Below are 21,169 nucleotides of genomic sequence, written 5' to 3' on the forward strand. Positions count from 1 at the left end.
ATGGCGAAACCCCGCAATCGTAAGGCCAAGGGCCGGCGAGGAGATAAGTCAACGCAGGCCACCGGCTTCACAGACTCGATCGAAAATAAACAGGTTACTAGTCACGGCAACGCGGAGTGGCCAAGCCAAACTGGTTCCGGTGATGGTGACGGTAATATTGATCGGTGGGATTCTTTGCAACCGGAGAATGTCAGCGATACGTCGAGGACATCCGCTGTCCCGCTCGAGAAAGATTGGAACAAGGAGAATACCTCTGTCAACACCCAAGCTGGCAAACGCTACCCTCTCCCAGGAACAGTCGTCGACTTTTCCGGACCGAGATCAGACTTCTTCCAGAAGATTGAGCTTCTTCGGAATCACAAGCCTGCCCGTTACGAAAGCCTTCTTGACTTGACAAACACTGTACGTAAATCCTTGTTCACGAAATCTTGTGAAGCAGCGGCTGATTTTCCTTTTACATAGACATTTAGCGTCAAAACGTCCAGCATACGCTTGTTCAACTACACGCGCGAATGGGTCTCTTTGGGTGATAAGAAGCCCGAGGATGTGTACGACATGGTACACGAGCGCGATTTCGTCCGGCAATTCCCCCGTGTGCACAAAGAGACTTCTGAAGCCGAGTGTTTAAGAATCAAGATGTTTTACCACAAGATGAACCAAGACAAGGCATTCCGCTTGATGCAAGCTACCAAGGATTACGAACCAAGATTGCTACTGGCACCTACTCCGGATGATGGTATCCTCAACACATCCAAGCCGATCAAAACTGAACTTGGGAGGAACCCTAACAACAGAAAGAACGGACTGGTACATATTATGAACATCCCGGAGATCTTCGATAATGTAGTGGACTACATCGAACCCGCCGTTGCCGACCTGACATCGTTGGCAATGGCTTGCAAAGACACCGCTCGATTGATCAGTGGTCGGTTTGCAGTTTGGGACTTCTCTTCGGGTAACTTCCATATTGAGAAAGGCTACAAGAACGAAAAGGGCGGAATCCGCATGAATACCTTGATCATTACACCAATCACCCAAGTTGCAGCTGCTAGCCCTCAAGACAAGCCGTTTGAGCAGGAGTTCAAGTTGTTGACTAAGATGGTTTGTAAAATTTGTATCAGTCTCACGAGTTTCCGAGACTTGATGCTGGACCAGATCCCTTACCTCAACACCAAGCTGGTGAGGTTGATGATCAAGTCAATGCCCAATCTTGAAAGCATCGCCATTACGCGCTGCAAACAGCTTGATTTTACCAAACTTGACTCCCTCCTTCGCATCATTCAGGAGAAGAATAGGCTTGCAGCTACCGGCCGCCACAAGAGGGTGCGCTTGGATTTCTACCCGTATTTCTTCGAGGGTCCAACTTCTGCGCCCAACACACTGGGATCTTTCGGGCTGACCTACCACAAGCCAACCTTTGACGTGCCGAAGGCCGTCTTTGCTCGGATTATAGCGTGCTGGGATCTTGCCGCGACACTCGGCGTCGACCTTCTCAGTGACAGCTCAGGGATTTGGCACTTCATTCGTCGTTTACCTGGTCCAGATCCATTCTGGGCTTACAAAGCTCGTGAAGCGGTCTTGACATGGGAACGTGGTCGCTATAAGGCCTGTTCTTATCGTACTTTCGACGCGAATCGGGAAATCACCAGGCACCTGTGGAACGATTTAGGCGCCGCAGTCTGTGGCGATACAGCTGAGAATATATCTCGTGAGCCGAAGGAGAGGGAGTGCAGTGGATGCTATACGCTTCTCCCAAATTACTTCTTCTCCAACACCAAGAATCTGGTCTGCTGGGGATGTAGAATGGGTGCTTTTGTGGCGAACCATGAAGACAGCCATTTCCGTGACCGCACCAATCGCGTCATGCAGATCTGGTTGGGTAACCGGAAGCGTTGGCTTGTTCAAGAACTCTTTTATCTACCCAATGACAGGGACGAGGAGAGAGATGCCCTCAAGATGGCCAAATTGACAGACAAAGCTTGGCGTTACGAATTCTTTGATTTCAAACCAGGCATGCCCCGATTTCCGCAGGCGATACACTGGGAAACGCATCTATCCTCAACCAAGAGGACAAGACAGCTTTTGTGGCCATTGACCGGACGGACAAATCATCGTGATGGTGGCCCTCAGTATGAGAACGCATACCTCGAGGCTGGACTGAATCCTATGTGGGATGAGCGGACGAAGAAGAGATATCGAGACGTAGACAGAGCAAATCGTCAAGATTTCTTTGGCATATATGTCTCAGATATGCATGCCATGCCTGATTGGGAGCCGTATAATCGTAACTGGGAGGCAAGAGAAAGGGGCAAGGCGGCTTTGGAGAGGAAGCCTTCGGCGTTTTTGGGGAATTGGTAGGAACCACATTGTCACGCTCAGGACGCATCGCTCAGATCCGGAGACGATAGTCGATGTTGAGGACTGAAGTTGATCTCGGCGGGCTTTCGAGGTGCTGGATGGTGTGCCCTTGACGCGTTTTATTACGCAATCAGATACTGTATATCATGTGCACCGTTCAATCGCCCATCTAGGTCGCGGGATATGGAAAGTTCGTTGAGAAAAACCCACAGTTACCCCGTTCTGCGGATGGCTAGTGCGAAGAAGAGGAGAGCCATGTCATCACAGATCTGGCCTCTGGTGCAGTTCGTGAAAAAGGTTTTTTTTTTTTTTTTTTTTTTTTTTTTTTTTTTTTTTTTTTTTTCCGTCAGATTTTGTCAAGCATTTGTGAGGGGAGAGGTTAGGGGGTAGGAAAGGGACTTGACACTAAATCATGACTGATGGGTTATATAGGGATGGGACTGCTTTCTCTTTTTTTTTTTCTTTTCAGGTGCCTCATCAGCTTTTCAGACTTTCATAGTTTATTCGAACTCCGCTCCAGGTTTACCATCCAACCTTTCTTACATTGGAGGGGTTTTGGTGTTTCCATGTTAGCAGAGCACTCAGTAGCCACGAAATTGACTCAGTGTCAAAAAGAAAAGGAGAGATCTCCGAAGATACCTGAGTGGCACTGTTATGTTTTAGGCCACTGCACGACAAAGGGAAAAGATTAAACTGAATGATAGCATCATCACCAAGGCTCAACCGAAAATATGCGACTAGGTATCCATGGCCTTGTGAACCCGACGCCTACTGGACAGCACTATGATCGCGTCAGCGACCACCGCCAGCAATCACTCACATGAAAGATATGACGCGGGAGCTGCATAAAGATAGGGGTATCATATTTACCTGGGCAGGCAACACTCGCTAACACGCTAATCATACAATGATACATACAAACAACACAAAACACCAAGGCAAACTGCGAAATCAAGCCTCACCGTCGGAGACATCCATAACCTCCTTCTCCTTCTCCTTTCCCTTCTCCCGTTTCCTCTCCCTCGCTCCCTTCTTCTCCATCTCATCCATCATCTCCCTTGCCTTTTCCTCATCCTCAGCCGTCCTGACCGCTCCAGGAACGTTCGTAACATGCCTCAAGTTTCCAAAACTCAAACAGTCACTAATCCTCTTTGTCCCGCTAAAAAGCATCACCATCCTTTCAATCCCACACCCCCACCCGCCCGTTGGCGGCAGTCCGGACTCCAGGGCCTGGACGTAACTCTCGTCCACCTCCATGGCCGACTCCCCTTCATCGTTGTACACACCGGGAGCTAAACTAGCCTCGCGCTTGGCGGCGTTGAGCTGGTCCACGAACTTTTGCCTTTGCGAAGCCGGGTCGTTTTCTTCTTCGTACATGTTTGCAAGCTCCTTGCCGTTGATGAAGAGCTCCGTGCGCGCGGACACGTGTTGGCCTGTTTTGGGGCAGACAAAGCTCTTGGAGAGAGGGGACATACAGACTGGGTGGTGGGTGATGAAGAGCGGTTTTGTTAGGGAGTAAGGCTCGAGGAACTCGCTGGCTAGGTTGTCGAGGAGCTTGGCGAGCGTGATGTCGGGTTTGTTCAGTCCCGGGACCTCGATTTTGTGCTGCTTGAGAAGAGCGAGGAGGTCCTCGCGCGATGAGGAAGCGGAGAGATCGGGGAGCTTGAAGCCAAGGGCGGATTCGAGGGCGGGTATGAATTCGAGTTGTTGAAAAGGCCGCTGATACTGCGACATGTCGATGGCAGGCAAAGAGTCGAGCTTGGTGGCGATCAGGTCGCGGCAATGCGAGGCGGCGCCGCAAATGAGTTCCTCGGTGAGTGTGATGAGGTCGTCCAGGTTGGCGTAGGCGTTGTAAAACTCGCACATGGTGAATTCGGGGTTGTGCGTCTGGTCGATGCCCTCGTTGCGGAAGGCAGGGCCGAGCTCGAAAACTTTGTCGACGCCGCCGACGACCAGACGCTTGAGCCAGAGCTCGGGGGCGATGCGCATCGCAAGGCTCTTATTCACCGAGGTCTCGGAGGCGGTGACGGTGAAAGGCCGGGCGGTGGCACCGCTGGCGTTTTCGGCGAGGATGGGCGTCTGGAACTCGAGGAAGCCACGCTCGTGAAAGAAGTCGCGAAGGTACTTGATCAGGTGCGATCGCAGCCGGAGGGTATCGATGGTCTTGCGGTTAACCAGCATGTCAATGTGACGGTGCTGGATCCGGACTTCCTCATCTTCTAGCTTGAAGGGCAGGGGAGCCAATGCTGGGGTTAGGAGCTCGGGCAGCCTTGTGGCTTCGATACTCAGTTCACCAGTCGGCGTTTTGGTTGCTCGGCCGGTGATGGCTGTGTTGGAAGAAGAGGTTCACGGTCAGTCATGCCACTGTCATATGATTGATGGGCAAAGAACAAGGGAAAGAAGACATATGGGACCAGAGTCACGTACAGACAATATCGCCTCTATTCAACAATTTGGCAAGCGCCTTAAATTCTCCTAGCTCGACTCCTGTAACTTGCAGCTTATTGAAGTTACAGAGTCCCTGAACATGCTCGAACTCGCCTTTGAGGTCGAGGAACATGAGCTTGTTGCCGGCCCGACGGACAGACTGTACCCGGCCATGAATGATGACCTCTTCGTCGGCATGCTTGCCCATCTCAACATCCTTAAACTTCTCCCGGAAGATGGGGATCCGCATGGGCGCACCGCCTTCATGGCGAATGCGGGGATACTTGAGGGCATTGGACTGTATCAACTCATGCTGCCGAGCCAGGTGGTAGAAGCGCAGGTACGCCGTGTTACGGGCGCCCACTGGCTTCCACTTCCAGGCGTACGGCCGCAAGAACTGAAGACAGGGAGTAGATGAATTCATTATTGCTTCTATTAAGATTGTCATGGATCAGTTAGCATGGCGGGTTGTCCTGGACCAAGAAGAGCTGTTGACAAAAGTGGTGGGGGGGGGGGGGGGGGGGGGGGGATGGGTAAAAGTTCAGAAATGGAGCATAGTGTGATCATGCACGCGCAAGCGCGTGTCAGTCGCAACGGTTCTAATGTTTTGGCAGATCATCATGAAGAGTAGTACATATGGGCATGTGATTGTATATCGGAAGAACTGTGTGTTGGTAGACTTACAATCATGATGGTTGCCCTAGTGTGTTTTGCCCACCTGGAGCTTGATGTATAGGCGAAAGATTTGTCTCGCCACGGTCCATGCCGCCTTTTATGTCGTACTCTTTTTTTTTTCTGCCGCTCGGGCCGTTGTCTGCGAACTCAGCCGAAACTGGAGCGGCTCTGTGTAAGAGGGGTCGTGGCCAATCAGAGCCCCCAATTGGCCTCACCGAGCGTTATCGGTTCTTCACCTTGTGTCCCTTCTTTACCGAACTTGGGCCTCCCGCTCACCGTGAGAGCGCGGAGGGCCGCAGCCGAGCATTAGCCGCGCCCGTACCGCCTTCTAGGTGAGTGGGTCAATGGGCAGAAAGCGGATCCAAAAGTTCTGTAAGCCAAGAGAGAAGCTGCCTGGAAGCTTGTTGCGCCCGCCCGCGAAAGAGGGTGTCGTCGCTTCGCTGCAACGGAGCCGCTGACATCAACCAACCCGCGACGCATCACCTTCCACGATCCCAAAAGTATGTAGGTCGCCTCCCCAAAACCCGGTCCCAGATCTACAACTAACAATACCAACAACCAAAAGCTCCTCTAAACACCACGAGCTTTGTCTATCCACAGCGGCACGTGAACCTTTTTCTTTCGAGTCCCATCTCACCAAATCCATCCAAAATGTTCGGACTCGGCAGGCCGCAGCCCACTTCGGCCGAGAAGATTGCCGCCGTTGAGAACGAGCTCAAGGTTGTCGCTGAGATGCACTCTCGGTATGTTTTCTTTCCTGCATTCTATACCCCCTCCCCTGCCTTTGCTTTTCCCATCTTCCTCACTTTCATTGTACCCCTACATTAAACTCTCTTCTTTTCCCATAAGCCCATTCCTTCCTTCCAACTCTATCAATCCAACCGTCCCCTACCAATACCCATCATACCCCATCACCATAACCACACCCATGACCATACCCACCGAGGCAACTAACTAACATGACACTCCAAACAAACAGCATGGTCAAGATCTGCACCCTCAAGTGCATCGACAAGACGTACCGCGAGGGCGACCTCAGCAAGGGCGAGTCCGTCTGCCTCGACCGCTGCGCCGCCAAGTTCTTTGAGACGCACCAGAAGATCTCGGACCAGCTGCAGAAGGAGACCCAGGCCCGTGGTGGAGGTGGCTTCGGCATGTAAAACAGCCTTGTAGGATTACTGGAACGGGGAAGGACACGACGACAACAAAACAAAAGAATAAAAAGTTATACCCACCCGCTCGCATTGATCCGGCTTCCCAACCCGCCCGCCGGCTCTTGGTTCTCGGCAGAGGATAAGAAAGACATGGAGCAGGAGAGGACATGAATAAGGTGCTGGGAGAAGCGGGGGGAGGGAGGGGCGCAGTGTCTATGAAAGAGGGTCGAAGGACTGCGGCCCGTGTATTATACACCTCAACGCCATGGCATTGTGACTTTGGAGATAGAGGATACTGTGGATAGGGAACACCGCACATATGCGGTAACTGATGGTTGAACATTGACGATATACTCGATTCATCGTCATGTTACGGTTGACCTGTGATGATTATCGATGAACACTGACGGTTCTGACTGGGCATTCAGCATGATCTGGAAATCAATGAGAGCAAGGATCAGATACGATTACGAAGCCGCTCGGATGGCATCAAGAGTGAAGACCATGTTCAGTCCCTTCTTCCACGGTCGCCCCATATACTCGATCGGTGTTTCAAGCACCGAAACTAACCAATAAATTACCTGCTGTAGCTATACCCAACTCCTTCCATCCCCAATATCTATTGATATGTATGCAAAATCCAGCCTCTTCGACAGCCAAAACCCGGGTATTGTTGGATTCCTGGCTGCAACAGACCGGAAAGTTCACAACACAAAAGAGAGCAAAAAAAGCAAAATCCAATAAAAAGATAATAAACAAAGGAAACAAAACAAACAAACAAAAAAGGCTCCGTGCATCCATTCATGACCTCCCACTTCCAGCATCCATACTTTTCTGAGAGAGAACCGACCTATGCGAGCTCCCCCGATATCCACAAATGAAACCGCAAACCACGCGGCACTGACTTCTTTTGTCTCTTCCAGAGACACCTCTATTATCCAAAAAAAAAAAAAAAAAAAAAAAAAAAAAAAAAAAAAAAAAAAAAAAAAAAAAAAAAAACCTAACCATGTTCCTCAACCTCCCAATCTCACCTCCAACAAACAGCCAACAACACACTACAACCACAACAACCACCTCCCCACCCCAACCACTCCCCTCCCGACCCCCAACAACACCCTCGCAATCATCACCACAAACCACACATACCACATAAAGCCCACCAGCACCCACTCAACCGCCAACCACCCAGCTCTCCTCACCCACCTAAAGCGCCTCCGCCGTCTCCTCACCATTCGGTCAATCATATCCACCACCCTCTTCACCTTCAGCCGCTGGTGCGTCATCAGATCGCCGCCGGCGTCATCCGCCTCCTCGGCCGCTCGCCTCGTCATCTCCGTCAGCTCGCCGCTGATTCGGCTCCGCAGCGCTTCGACGCGGTTGGTCATGCGCGGGGCGGTTTGTGTTTGGAAGACGGCGACGGAGGACTGGAATGCCGTTGCAGAGTTTTGGATGGAGGTGGAGAGGATGTTGGCGGCCAAGGGGAAGAGATCGATCTGGGCAATGGGGCGGACAAGGAGCTGTTGACGAGCGGAAGGGTCGGGGGAGAGGGCGACTATGTCTGGCCAGGAGAGACGGGAGTTGTTGTTGATGTGGCTATTAGCTGTTGTGGTGTTGGCGTTCTCGTCGGTCTTGTTGGAGGTGTTCAAGAGCTTGTCGGCTTTAGCGCGTCTGTCGATTTCCATTGCGTGGATGCCGGAGCTTAGGAGAAGCGCACGTAATCGGGCAATCTCCCGCTTGGACACGATGGTCTGGGGAGGGACGGGAGTGGCGTTCGCTCGGTCGGCGGCTATGGACCAGCATCCTGCCGAGGCACTGTTGACGAGTTGACGTCCTTTAGCCATGGATAACATGGCGTTCAGACGAGCGTCGGCGTCTTGTACACCACCAGCGTCTGTATTGACGCTGCTCTTCCGCGAGCCTTCCACGTCAGGTACGTCGGAAGGCCCCCATGGACGTAAGGAAGTGATCTCCAGCGGACCTGGAGATGACGTCGGCGATGCATTCTGAACGTCGATTTTGGGCGGTTTCAAGAGTTCAAAGCGGGAGGACCGACGGCTGAGCGGTTGCGAAGGGGGACTAGCGCTAAGCAAACCGTTCTGGTCGATCGAGCCGCCAACGGACTTGGACTTGCTATGACGCTTTTCCGCGGTGGGTATAAACTGTGGCATAACATCCAGGTAGTTCTTCTCCCCGTTCGCCTTCCCGTGGTTAGACGGACTACGACTGACTTTTCGTGGTGGCGACCTGGGTAAGGATCTGGACCTTCCTCGACTCTCCGCATCAGACTCATCCGAAGAATCATACTTGTCCAAGGGACCTGGGGCAGCCTCTTTTCGCCAGAACATATCGCTGACTTTGGAGACACCACTACGCAAAACACTATCAATGCGTTGACCCCGGAATAGCCCTTTCAGGCTACTGTTACCATCCTCCCGAAGTTTGTAAATCCCTGTGCTCTTATTCGACTTTTGGCTAGAGTCGGTTCCTTTTGTCACTATTTTGCGAAGAGGACTACGGGAGGTCTTCCGCTTGGGAGGTGAAAGCATGCCAGTTGCAAATCCTAGTGTGGTTGGAGACTCTACTGGTTGCCGATCGTACAGAAACTGCGTTGATTCGGGGTTCTCGTCTCTTCCGATGTGTGATGGGAGCTCAGCCAAACGCTCGTTACTGCGATCTCGGAATATGCTCCTAACTTTGGTCAGGGGGTTTTTGCTCGGTGAACTCGCTATCGGTGAGCTTGGTCTCGATGACCTTGCCGACATGTCCGTGCTTAGTCTAGGAACTAGTACGTCATGCACTGGCCGCAAGTCAGGCGAATATGGCGGTGATGTATCGTAATCCGTTGAAATCCGCCCATCGCCACTCAGTGACCCAACACCAGCCCGTCCAGCGAGAACCTGTGCCGGGGTTGGCTTGGCTTGGTACTTGGTATTAGAGCCTTCCCAATCAGCCGGCTCAGAGCGAGATGCCGGCCTGCGGCCTTCAACATTGTCAGCCCCGTCAGACGTCGATGTAATCCGCGGCCACTCCTGACCCTTTTCGGGCAGCGCTAATCCAGCATCTGGGAGCTTCAGCTGTTGCGTATCCTGGTCATGAAGAGGATGTGCTTCGATATCTCTTTGCTCCTGAGCGATCATGTCTTCCATCTGCCTTGCCAGTATGTCCTTACCACTACTGGAGATGGTCCCGTGTCTGCCCCGTCGCTTCCGATCGCTGTCTGTATCAGACGACTCTGAAAAGGAGCGTCTATGGATGCGAAGAATATCGCGATTGTATATGGAGCTGTTGGCTCGATGGTGGGATTCCCTGATCGCCCGAAGTTTCTGTTGTGCTTTGTCGCGAGCCCGACTGGCACTAAAGCCGTGCGGTTGCTCGTGATGCGCCTTTTGTGTTGTCTTTGGTTCCACAACTTGGGGTGACTGTTCCGTGCGAGCCTTGTCTAGAGTCGTAATGCTGTTGGAGTTGGAAAAGATCTTGCTTGAGCCTGGAGTATCATCTCTTGAGAGCGAACGGTAAATTTCGGCACCACCTTGAGGAAAGAGGCGTTTCCAATTCCTATCCTCTACAAGGAACTTGTTGTCGTCCTGTTCAAGCCAATAGATGTCTGCGATCATATCTGCCGGATCTACGGCCCAATCAACCCGTGGTCGTTTCAGTTTGGGTGTTGCTGTTGTCGGCTTAGAGCCAAGGGACTGGGGCGGGATTTCCTGAGAGAGAATACGAGTCGGAGAGAACGGAGGTATCGAAGGGTTTCCCGGTATTCGGTCCTGGCCCTTGGCGATCCATTTGGCTACTTCGTCAACCCATTCAGAAACCCTTTCAACATCGTTGAAGCCCTGACCCTCTCCATCCAAAGTCTTTTTCTCACGAGCCCGAATCTTCCTGTTGCGGATATACTGCAGCGGATTGTAAGGACGACCAATTGTTGTTTCGGCGTCATGAGTAGTTGGTCTTGTGGGGAAGTTAGGGCCACTAGGCGTCAGGGGAGGACTAACGGTGGAATACGTTGCTGATCGGGCGGCCTTCAATGGGGGTAGCAGTTCTAATAACCGTCTGTATTGTGCCATCAGCCCCAAGTATTCCCTTGCCTTCTGCGCTCTCGCCAAGGTCGACTGGGAAAAGTGGTACTGGTATGCTTCGAGACCGGCTGAAGCTTGCAGTGACCGTGCAGATGCGATGCGCGGGGAGTGGTCCGGTCTAGGTGACATATTCCGCGAAACTTTTCTCTGCTGCTGCAGGTGTTGTCGAAGACTTCCTCCGGTACTGTTTTCCGGCACTGGTCCTAGTCTTGGAGGCACTGGCTGAGAGATGATCCTTCGCGACGCTATCCTTCTCGACTCGCTCAGGTTAAGAGCCATGTTCACGATATGGGCCGACTCCATATCCAGGAGCGCCATGCTGGTTCGTGGGGATGGATTTGTTCCAATGACCGTCTCACCGGCCGGAGAGCCGCGGTTCGACGTGACCGTACTATCGTTGATGGAGGTTGGTTGTCGAACAGATGGCTCAGCTGTCGACCCTGAGCGCTGAACAAGCCCCAAGCCTACTTCGTTTGAGGGGCCCGTAAGTTTGTTCCGGCCAGGCGACCTGTCCAGGCCATTCTTAGTGATCCTTTTCCTGCCATGCTCTAACAAGCTCTGCCTCTTAGGTAACTGCAGCTGGGTATGTTGAGTATGCGCGCCGAGGGCGGGATCCGAAAGGAGAAAGGCGCCATTCGTTCTGTGCTTATGAGCACGGAGGGCGCCTTTAGAGGAATTTCGGTCATCGGCGCGAGGGTGATGGGAACGGAGTTGTCGCTGATCAGGCGGTATACTGGCGTCGTCGTAGTCATCCTTGACGTCGTTGAGATCCGAGGAAGTCACAGAGACGTCAGGGAGGTTCGTCGTGACCTGGTGGTCCTGGCGAGAGATGGCTGTCGAGGCATGATCATGGCGGTCAGAATCGAGGTCGGGTTGTTTGGTTGCTCGGCGCGGACGAAGGTTGGATGATGGGCTGGCATCTGGGTCGGTCATTGCTGTGCTGCGCCGTCCACATGCCACGTCTTCAAAGGAAGCGGGAACGGAGGAACTAGAGTCGCATGGAATGAATAATGACATGCATCGTCGTCAGTCTTGCCGTCGTCGCGTAAGTATGAAATGAAAAGGATGCAATCCGTCGTCTTGGCGTCCGAGGCGTCGTTCGGCTCCTCTTGTGTCCGGTTGAGGGTCGTCGCCAAAGTCTATCCGTCTTGTCGGATCGGTTCTCGTGATAGTCGCAGTGAGGTATCTGTAACGGTCTTGGTCTTGGGGAGGTCTGGCTGGCTGCGGCTTCAGTCTGCCCATGTGAAGACAACGGGCCAACGACGACGTCAGACGGGCAAGGTAGGTACCGATGCAGCTATGCTGGGTCGTGGGCTACTTTCTATTCGTCGTCGGGTGCATTATACTACTTCTAGCGGCGCGTGTAAGGCAGAGAACAATGACCCAGTGGAGTGTGACAGTAACAGGCCGCTGAAAGGAGTGCCTGCTTCGATGCGTTGGGAGGGACAGATGATGGGAACACCTGACGAGGTTGAAATCGACGGGAACGTCAGGTCCAGGGCATCCATACTACAAGGTCTACGGGGCTGTCTCTCCCGGACACTTGCAGTCCTCCGCCGCCATTACCTCCATGTAGGATCGTTCTCCCCAAAATGCCCTGTTCAGTGGAGTTCCACTCGTGCTCCCAAACCCGTCATGAGTGCCACTGAGGTGGTTCCACGGCGAGCATCGCCCTGCAAAGCCCACTGTTTCCTGCTGTGGCCCGTTGAAACGGCGCATCGTCCTTGCTGTGCAGTGTCATCGACCTTTCGGCGGCAGTTCCATCCATCATAGGGGGGCCCCCCTGGCATCCAGCCGAGCCAGAGCCTGCCTGCAGAAAAGCCAGGAAACGAGGAAGTGGGGCAGGGGCAAAGGACCCCACTGTTACCCGCTATGGATCACGTTCCGTTGGGCTTGGGGGGCACTGCCGACTGGAAGCGCAGCTCCCGTCCTCACAGGGCCTTGACTTTGACGCATCATGTCAGCACCTACCTACCTAGCACCTTAATCTGCATTCTTGCATCTTCACATGGTGACATTGTAACGTGCATGACACTGCCTGATAATTGGCCATCATCTTGTGGCTGATCATGCAGTAAGTACCTGTACAGTGGTATATTTCCATGTGGTCAACTCGGTCCTCTTCGTATACCCAATGTTAGGGCGTGTTCCATTCGTCTTTTTTGGGTCTTTTCACCGGGATTTTGGCTACTTTGGGTGAAAAGGTCGCACAGACCAATTTTCACCGGGTTACAGCCTTGGCATTCAGGCAGCTTGGTATTCTGGTGAAAATATGGGTGAAAATTGTGTTTCATATACTTTTATAAAATCTGTGAGCGTATGGCGATAAATCGGCGGTTCCAGTAGATGTGCGCTGTATTTGGGGGGTGTTGAGGGGGGTAATGTGTAGTATTTGCAGTGTTGAAATTGCATTATATATTGGGGGTAGCGAGTTTGGGCATTAAAATCTGCAAAAATTTACTTGGTTGCGACTTGCAAAATACTAATTTTTCTATTCACCCGGTGAAAAAGTGGTTTTGCATTTTGGTTGGCTAGAATGTTAAAAAGCGGGGATTTTCTTTTCACCGGGTTGTAAAGACGTATACGGACGGTGTAACCCGGTGAAAAGGTACAAAATTGTCCATGCCACTCGGGGAACACGATTTTCACCGGGTCTTTTCACCCGGTGAAAACGCTAAAAAAAGACGAATGGAACACACCCTTAGTGGCGAGGCAGGGCTGGTCTGCGAGAAAGAAAGAAACCCCACAGCTCTCGTTGCGATGTGATCAACAAGGGGTATTCCCAACCATCCAACCATCCTTTAGCAGTGAACTACAATACTATGGAAGCCATTGTTCCCGGCAGGGATGGCGTGTTTCAAGCAGAACAAGGCAAATGGATGATATGCCCAGCGTGTTTATCACTTTGATTCATAGGACGGGGCGTGCAAGAGATCAATATGTAGGCATGTGTGTAGTGTATGTATGTGCTGGACCAGACTGCCGAGTTCAACGCGTGTTTAGTACTTAATTTGTATCTTGACCCTGTGTTGGACAGTACTATAGGTTTAGCTGAGATTAAACCATGTTGAAAAGCAATCCGCTTATGTGTGAAGTTGTAAACGCAAATTAAACAATACTGGCGAAATGGTCCATCCCTCCAAGACCCATGTACCCATTTACCATCATGTACCCAGCACCACCAATATGAAAGATCAGTGTTGTGTTTTCGTTGACATCATCAACAATCTGTCCCGCAGGACCAGCTGTGTAAGTCGATATTTGCTCCAAACGCCCAATGAAAATACAAAACACTTTCGTAACAATGCAAAAAGGGTTAGAACACTGTTACCGCAGTGACAGCACCGTTCTTCAACACCTCAAAAACGAGTCCCGGAAATCCATACAAAGTAGTTGTGGAATCTGCGGGCCCATCAAACTTCTTGGCCGTGCCACCGGCGTCTGGTGCTGCCGCAGCGCCGTCTCCTTCCCAGCCGCCGAGAAACTCGATGCTGCTACCGGGACTGTCTCCCCAGCCCCTATTAAGAACCATGCCCCTTTGCGCCTTGCGCGCCTCATCTTCAGAAGGGTAGATGGACTGCCACTCTTTGCGCAGGCTCTCCTCGATTTGCGGGAAATCCGACTCTGAGTTGATCACAACGTCCGAGGCAGATGAAAGATACGGGATTTCCCATCGGCAGCGACGGTGCCGGTTAAAGGGATACGACCCAGGCACATTTCCGTGCAAAACAATCTTTGTGGCAACAAGGCTGTCGGCATTGGCTGTGAGAAGCCAGTCCCTGGGAACGTTGGGTACATTCTTTCCCTGCTCCTGGGAAGGCGGTACCGGTGATGGCGCCGTCGGCTTCGAGACCAACACATCGAATCCATGGTAGAAATAGTTGTAGAAGCACTCGCCTGACACGTGGCCTTCCACGCTGACATCACTGGTTTCATCATCGCTAGAGTGATAACCATCCGACCCAGCGTTTGCCGATGATTGATCTGTATCTGTAAGGTCGTCCTGATGCTTCAAATCAGCACTGTCTGGTCGCTTCAGGGCATCGCTACCAGTCCGCACTTTGTGGGCGAACATCTTATGGTCGTTTTTCCGGTATATGGCATCGGGAGGACCCAAGTGGGATACAAGGTCTTGCGGAGTTGTCTGTCCAAGCCTGATCCAAAAGTGCTGATCCGTCCACTTTCGAAAGACCTGCAGTTTCCCTGCCCCGTAAATCTTGATCAGAGACACCTCGTCAGGAAACACCTCCTTTCCCTTAGTGAGTGGCGTGAACGTCTTGAGACTGGGCAGCACATCAGTCCACAGCGTCTGTCGGGCTTGTGTCCACGAATCCCCACTGAAAATGCCCATGGTCTCGGGGACTTGCGTGGATGGCAACAGATCAACCACGTTCTTCTTGGCCGAGTAGCTCGCTTTCTTCATGAGGAAACTAAAGGCCACACCGGGCCATGACAGAACGTAGAGCCCATATTGATCGACGGCGTTGTCTGGCGTCTTCGGTCCATCAATGAACTCGCCATCATAGGTGGGACCAAGAAACCGCTGGTAGATGTGACGGAACGTAGGGCCCGCGGGGTTATCGGTTGACGGGGTGGATGCTGTGGCAGGGCGGACAAGGTCACGCTCCTTGTTGTCGGCTGCCTTGAGAAAGATATGATTCTTGGTAAAGTCCACCACCTCGATTAAGCGTAGTCGCTGCTCTGGGGCGTCGAATTGTAGACGAATGCCGTTTGCAGGGAGATCGATAATGACAATCGATTTTGTCGGCTCGATTGGGCTGTACTTGACATCGAGATTCGGGAACCGCTGGGGCTCTGTCTTGAGGCGAGTCAAGATATCGTGCAACGACGCTCCAAGGACCAACCAGCCGAGCGCTCGGCCAGGATAAAGCTGGGCGGAGAAGAGAAGGGGAGAAATCGGCGGCGAGGTAGGTGTCGACATGTTGAAACTTGTATGTGCTGATGAAGATGTTTGAGGTTGTACACCGCTTAAGGTGGTATATGGGAACGACGGAGATGGGACGAACTCGTACGTCGAGTCTCGTTCATCCAGTTGGCTTAGTGGCAGGACGGACGGTTAAGAACGGCGGAGAGCGATATCATCTGTTCGTATTGTAACTTGGTGTGTGGCTATACTGACTTTGTTTCAGAGAGCGAAGAAAGCAAAGATGAGAGGATGAAAGTTGTTCGTTGGTCGTCAGATGGGTGGTTGTATCATCGGCTGGCGAAGCGGCGCTTGCTGGGTGTTGTCCGTCAAGGTCCCCTCGTGATCTGGGGGAGGGCGGCCCCGACCATCGGCAGCTGCTCCAGATTACGTAGGTAGAAGTACCAACGTACCTACCTCGAATCACATGAAGGCGAACGGCAGGCGGCGGTGAAAGCGGCAGGCAAGACCTGGGGCGGATGGGGTCAGCACTACCTAGGTATGTAGTGTACGTTAAAACATCAGTGCTGGACTCTGGAGACGAGAGCGGCGTGATGGGATGGGGAGGGACACAAAGAGGGGCCAGGGCATTGAGGGGAGGTTGTGCTGACTGCTGGCCGCTGTCCGCTGTTGCTGACTGGTCAGCGTCACGCTCACAGCGATGATTGCGGACGGCAAGAGAGGGAACAGCGCAAGCCCAAGCTCAGCTGTTGAAGATCAGTGGTCTGTGCGTTTAGTTTACTTCCACCGGGAAGCGGTTGCCGCAGCAATCGCCCAATACGCTTGCAGCAGTGTGGACAGTGGAGACCGATGTTGATGCCTCCTGTCGCGCCAAAGCAGCACAAGGCAAGTAAGTACCCAGCTTGAACAAGAAGCAGCGAACGCTAACATTGGGAAAAGTGATATCCGCCATCCGACAAGACCACGGCACCTACCCAGGCGAGTCGCTCGCATAATCGACAAGCAAAGGCTGGGCTCGCGACGTCCAGTCGCTCATTCCCGACGGCGTGTAGATTCTGACACGCCAATCTCTTCACGACGACGCTGCCGTCTTTCGCATGTTTCCAGCTCGTCGCACATAAGAAAAAGACATCGACCGGCCGATTGAACGACCCACGATTTCGCTCCCTCTCCCTCTCTGCCATCAGCTCTTCGATCACCATCACCAATGCTTTTTGGATTGATTCTGGCCCATTGTGTACCTTAGCCCAACAGTCGTCACTTCGCATCTTTTCGTTTCTCGTCCCTCCTTTGGCCCAACTTTCTCCCCGATTTCGCGACCTCGACCCTTCGATAAAGCATCGTCCAATTGCGCAGCTCCAGCATGGAGCGTAAAAAACCATCAGCCATGTCGCGTCCACCATCCGCCGCTGGGACGCGTAGCAACAGCAGCATGCGACCTCCTCCTACCAGAAACACGGCATCTTCAACAGGCCGACCATCAGCCCTCCGAAATGCCTCCGCACCGGGAGGATCTCGCGCCGAGCGATCGGGCGCCGCCTCCCCCGCAGACTCACAGGTATCGGCAACAGCAGGTGCGAAGCGTAAGGAGCGCGATTTCGACCCGGAGGACGAGGGCACCACAAACATCAATGTTGTTGTGCGCTGTCGAGGACGCAATGACCGGGAAGTCAAGGAAAATAGCGCCGTTGTTGTCAAGACGGAGGGCCTCAAAGGCAGGATAGTTGAGCTATCAATGGGTCCCAATGCAGTGAGCAACAAGACGTATACCTTTGATCGCGTCTTCTCGCAGGCCGCCGATCAAGCCATGGTCTTTGACGAGGTGGTGAAGCCTATTCTGGAAGAGGTAAGGACTATCAAACCGATCAGGGCCTGTTCATGGCTGACTTGAACTAGATGCTTGCCGGTTACAACTGCACCATATTTGCTTACGGCCAAACAGGCACGGGCAAGACATATACCATGTCAGGCGACATGAATCAGACTTTTGGCATGCTTCCCGACACCGCAGGCATCATCCCCAGAGTCCTGCATGCTCTCTTTAATAAGCTTGAAGTGGATGACAAGGAACACTGCGTGCGATGCTCGTTTATCGAACTTTATAATGAAGAGCTGCGTGATCTGCTTTCGGCAGAGGACAACACAAAGCTCAAAATATTTGACGACAACTCGAAAAAGGGCCATGCCACGACTATTGTGCAAGGTATGGAGGAAAGACACATTTTAAGCGCGGCAGACGGCCTCAGATGGCTTCAAGAGGGCAGTGTGAGGCGTCAGGTGGCCGCGACAAAGTGCAACGACCTCAGCAGTCGTAGTCACACCGTCTTCACCATTACCGTTCATGTCAAGCAACAAACCGAGAATGGGGAGGATTATCTGATGGGAGGAAAGCTGAATTTGGTTGATCTCGCTGGCAGCGAGAACATTCAGCGCTCTGGAGCCGAGAACAAACGTGCTGCTGAGGCTGGTCTCATCAACAAGAGTCTGCTTACCCTTGGTCGCGTCATCAACGCCTTGGTCGACCGCAGCCCCCATATTCCTTACAGAGAATCGAAACTTACACGTCTACTCCAAGACTCTTTAGGTGGGCGGACAAAGACGTGCATCATTGCGACAATATCCCCGGCCAGGAGTAACATGGAGGAGACGATATCCACACTTGATTATGCTTTTAGGGCTAAAAACATTCGAAACAAACCGCAGATCAACGCGCTACTCAACAAAAAAACATTACTTCGCGAGTTTGCGACCGAGATCGAGAAATTGAAAAGCGAGCTGATTGCCACTCGTCAACGAAACGGTGTCTATCTATCGAACGATGCTTACGAAGAGCTGACTGTACAAAATGAATCGCGGCGGATCCTTACGGAAGAACAAGCGGCCAGAATCGAGACACTCGAAACGAATCTTCGAAACAAGCTCCAAGAGCTGTATACGATGACATCAACATTTATGGGGCTTCGAAAAGAGCACGAAGCCACAAAAGCACAGCTAGACGAGACCAAAGATGTGTTGGACCAAACCGAGCTGGTGCTGGCAGCTACCAGGAAGTCGTTGGCGGAGGAGGTGCACCTCCGAAGGGCGCATCAAACAACCGAACAGAAGCTTGCCAAAGTGGGTGATGAGCTTATCTCTACCGTCAAGCGGACCGTCCAAGATGTCGAAGGGCTCCACGCGAAGAACAGAAGAAGGTCCGACCTACATGCGCTCAATCGTAGCACGTGGGCCATGTCGCAATCGCAAGTCACAGGTATTACTGAGCTTGTTGAAAGTCGGATTGCAGAGTTTCGCAAGGGGCAGGAGAAGCATATCTCCAGCGTATCAGAGCGAATGCAAAGTTTTGTCCAGGAGGAGCTCGACAAGCTGTCCACAACCCAAGCCTTCCTCGATCAAAACTTGGAGCATTTCGCAGAGTCTAGGACACAGCTGTTGGAGCAGAAGCAAAAGTCTAAGGAGGAGATGGACAACGTGCTGGAAGAGATCAAGGTTGTTCGGGACACCGTGAAACAGCGCGTTGGAGAATCGCTCCAGGCTATTGCCTCGGCGGCTGAGCGGATTGCAGGTGATGTCCTGGGCGAACTAACTACTTTCCACAGTCAGTTACATGCTTCGTATAGTTCGCTTGGGAAGGAATGTAAATCCATCTTTGGGGATCTGCTTCAAACAATTAGCGCCCAAAAAGCCGAAGCTGAAAGACTCCGGCAAGAGCTCGAGGGTGCTAGTCAGACCATTGTGGAATCCAACGCAACTGTGTCAGCCCGAATTCAGGAGGTTTTGGAGGAGGAGCGAAGACAAGCGGCCGAGGAAAGGCAAAACCTTCTGCTACAGATCGGCTCCCTCATCAATTCGCAAGCGGAGATGCAAGAGTCTCGCTTGGCCGGGAAGACAGCACTTATTCGACAAGCGGTTATGGATTCGAACGCGACGTTTGAAGGCAGTATGTCCGAATATCTGGATGGCATGAACGCTTGGAACGAGAAGGACAGCAGACTTATGGAGGATGTTGTCAAGTCTCGTGATGCGCTCAAGAACAAGATGAAGGACGACTGGGCGGTAAGCTACCTGTGCTGTTTCTCATTTGGGAGACTCATTTACTAATGAAAGCTGCAGACTGCCGACGAGCACAGCACCTCTATACAGAATACCACAAAATCTGTCCATGCCGAGACGGTTCGTGTAGTCGATGCTCAACTCAAAGATCTCGATATACAGATGCAGGATCTTGACCAATTCGTCTCTCGCGCCCGCTCCGAAAACTCCGCGCATCATGAACAACATGTCGTCTCGATGGAGAACCTCACTTCAACAGTCGAAAAGTCATTCATTAACATTGCAGACCATTTTGGCGAGCGCTTCGACCGTATCCGCGACCTTAGTGGCGACATGGATAACGATGCGAAGATCCTGCGAGAGTCTCTTGAGCCGCTTGACGAATCCCTCCGTCAGCCCCTTGCCGCCCTTCGCGAAGACATCCAGAGCACCAAGATCCGCGAGTACGAGCCCACGGGTGACACCCCCGAGAAGAAGCGCTACGAATATCCGACGGACCTTCCGCGCACCGCGGGCCATGAGACGCTCATTGCAGGCATGCAGGACAAGCCTTCGACGACGCCGACGACAAGCCCAGCTAAACGTGCAACGATGGCTGCAGTATATAGTGATATCGTCGTTTCGCCTTCACGTTCACCCTCCAAAGTGCCATTGTCCATGCCTGTTTCACCCAGGAATAATCCCTTCGGCACGCCCGGACCCGCCACGAGCACCCGAATCAAGTCACATCCGATAGACCCGAGTCTACGAGAAGTGAATCCGAACCTTGGTGGTGGGACATTGGTTTTTGGCGAGTTGTCTTCCAGCACAATGTCAATGGCGCCGCCATCTGCACCAGTGATCGGTTTCCATGCCAACAATACGGAACACACTGAAGAGAGTGCGACGCAAGTACCACTCTTTAGAAGAAGTAATCGGAGACAGTCACCTCGCGGAATAGCCAAGAAAAAGATAACGGGTCATGCTGGCGGAATCATCACGGAGGGCTTGGAAAACATTCCGGTGACAACAGATGCCAGTGTAGGCATTGCCGGAAACAGGAGGAAGACTCCACGGCTAGGTTGAGTTGGTTTCGGATTCGGTTTGTTGGTGGCCTGGGAGTTTCGAGAGTTGGGTTAAGGAACAGGAGAAGTAAGGTCAAATTTAGTGGGAAGCGGTGTTTTGGCGTTGGGTGGACCATTAGGGAAGGATGCTTTTCATCATTCTTATTTAACCATGTTGGTTTGGTTGTTTGGCTGCTAAAAGAACATTCCCGATGACGGGACGGGTTGGTTGGTTTGGCTGTTGTCGCTTATGTTGTACTCTTTATCGAGCACTGATACCCTCATCATATATCAACTGGTTTCTCCATTGACAGTTTTGTGCTATCCGCTTCATCGCAGTGGTTTGGTGGGTTGGGAGAATTAGCCGAACCTTGCAATACAGGTTGTTGTGCGTTCAACCTACTTTGTCCAATATCTTTGCGTCATGATAATGGTATCGATATCCCATTATCAGGATCTTGAAGCTACAGATATAGGCATGACAACTCTTCAGAACCT

The 21,169-nt window shown here is 52.3% G+C and overlaps 7 protein-coding genes across 7 annotated transcripts; 4 read left to right on the forward strand and 3 right to left on the reverse strand.

Moving 5' to 3' along the window:
* Positions 1-2,538, forward strand: B0T23DRAFT_438033 (uncharacterized protein; the record flags this gene model as incomplete). The annotated part of the gene is made up of 3 exons (XM_062840645.1): positions 1-47; positions 195-402; positions 463-2,538. 3 exons carry the CDS (start codon positions 1-3, stop codon positions 2,356-2,358), a joined length of 2,151 nt encoding a protein of 716 aa, XP_062695533.1. The 3' UTR covers positions 2,359-2,538.
* A 206-nt stretch (positions 2,539-2,744) lies between these two features.
* B0T23DRAFT_79666 (uncharacterized protein) lies at positions 2,745-3,180 on the forward strand. Its single transcript, XM_062841809.1, has one exon. It carries the CDS (start codon positions 2,778-2,780, stop codon positions 3,048-3,050), a length of 273 nt encoding a protein of 90 aa, XP_062695534.1. The 5' UTR covers positions 2,745-2,777; the 3' UTR covers positions 3,051-3,180.
* On the reverse strand, positions 3,180-5,534 carry B0T23DRAFT_79663 (class II aaRS and biotin synthetase). The gene is made up of 3 exons (XM_062841808.1): positions 5,470-5,534; positions 4,786-5,217; positions 3,180-4,685 (listed from the first exon to the last, which is right to left on the reverse strand). Exons 2-3 carry the CDS (start codon positions 5,207-5,209, stop codon positions 3,310-3,312), a joined length of 1,800 nt encoding a protein of 599 aa, XP_062695535.1. The 5' UTR covers positions 5,210-5,217; positions 5,470-5,534; the 3' UTR covers positions 3,180-3,309.
* Positions 5,535-6,111: 577 nt separating this feature from the next.
* On the forward strand, positions 6,112-6,620 carry B0T23DRAFT_310212 (mitochondrial import inner membrane translocase subunit tim-10; the record flags this gene model as incomplete). Its single annotated transcript, XM_062834573.1, has 2 exons — positions 6,112-6,203; positions 6,440-6,620. 2 exons carry the CDS (start codon positions 6,112-6,114, stop codon positions 6,618-6,620), a joined length of 273 nt encoding a protein of 90 aa, XP_062695536.1.
* Positions 6,621-7,784: 1,164 nt separating this feature from the next.
* On the reverse strand, positions 7,785-11,626 carry B0T23DRAFT_426402 (uncharacterized protein; the record flags this gene model as incomplete). Its single annotated transcript, XM_062839984.1, has 2 exons — positions 7,785-7,817; positions 7,877-11,626. 2 exons carry the CDS (start codon positions 11,624-11,626, stop codon positions 7,785-7,787), a joined length of 3,783 nt encoding a protein of 1,260 aa, XP_062695537.1.
* A 2,008-nt stretch (positions 11,627-13,634) lies between these two features.
* On the reverse strand, positions 13,635-15,635 carry B0T23DRAFT_410706 (uncharacterized protein; the record flags this gene model as incomplete). The annotated part of the gene is made up of 2 exons (XM_062839411.1): positions 13,635-13,830; positions 14,025-15,635. The coding sequence occupies 2 exons, from the start codon at positions 15,633-15,635 to the stop codon at positions 13,777-13,779; spliced, it is 1,665 nt and encodes a 554-aa protein (XP_062695538.1). The 3' UTR covers positions 13,635-13,776.
* An 843-nt stretch (positions 15,636-16,478) lies between these two features.
* On the forward strand, positions 16,479-20,981 carry B0T23DRAFT_410707 (putative kinesin-related protein bimC). Its single transcript, XM_062839412.1, has 3 exons — positions 16,479-17,424; positions 17,475-19,631; positions 19,689-20,981. The coding sequence occupies exons 1-3, from the start codon at positions 16,942-16,944 to the stop codon at positions 20,691-20,693; spliced, it is 3,645 nt and encodes a 1,214-aa protein (XP_062695539.1). The 5' UTR covers positions 16,479-16,941; the 3' UTR covers positions 20,694-20,981.
* The last annotated feature ends 188 nt before the right edge of the window (positions 20,982-21,169 follow it).

The sequence above is a fragment of the Neurospora hispaniola genome (genome assembly GCF_033458365.1).
Source record: "Neurospora hispaniola strain FGSC 10403 chromosome Unknown B0T23scaffold_2, whole genome shotgun sequence".
Classification (NCBI taxonomy): domain Eukaryota; kingdom Fungi; phylum Ascomycota; class Sordariomycetes; order Sordariales; family Sordariaceae; genus Neurospora; species Neurospora hispaniola.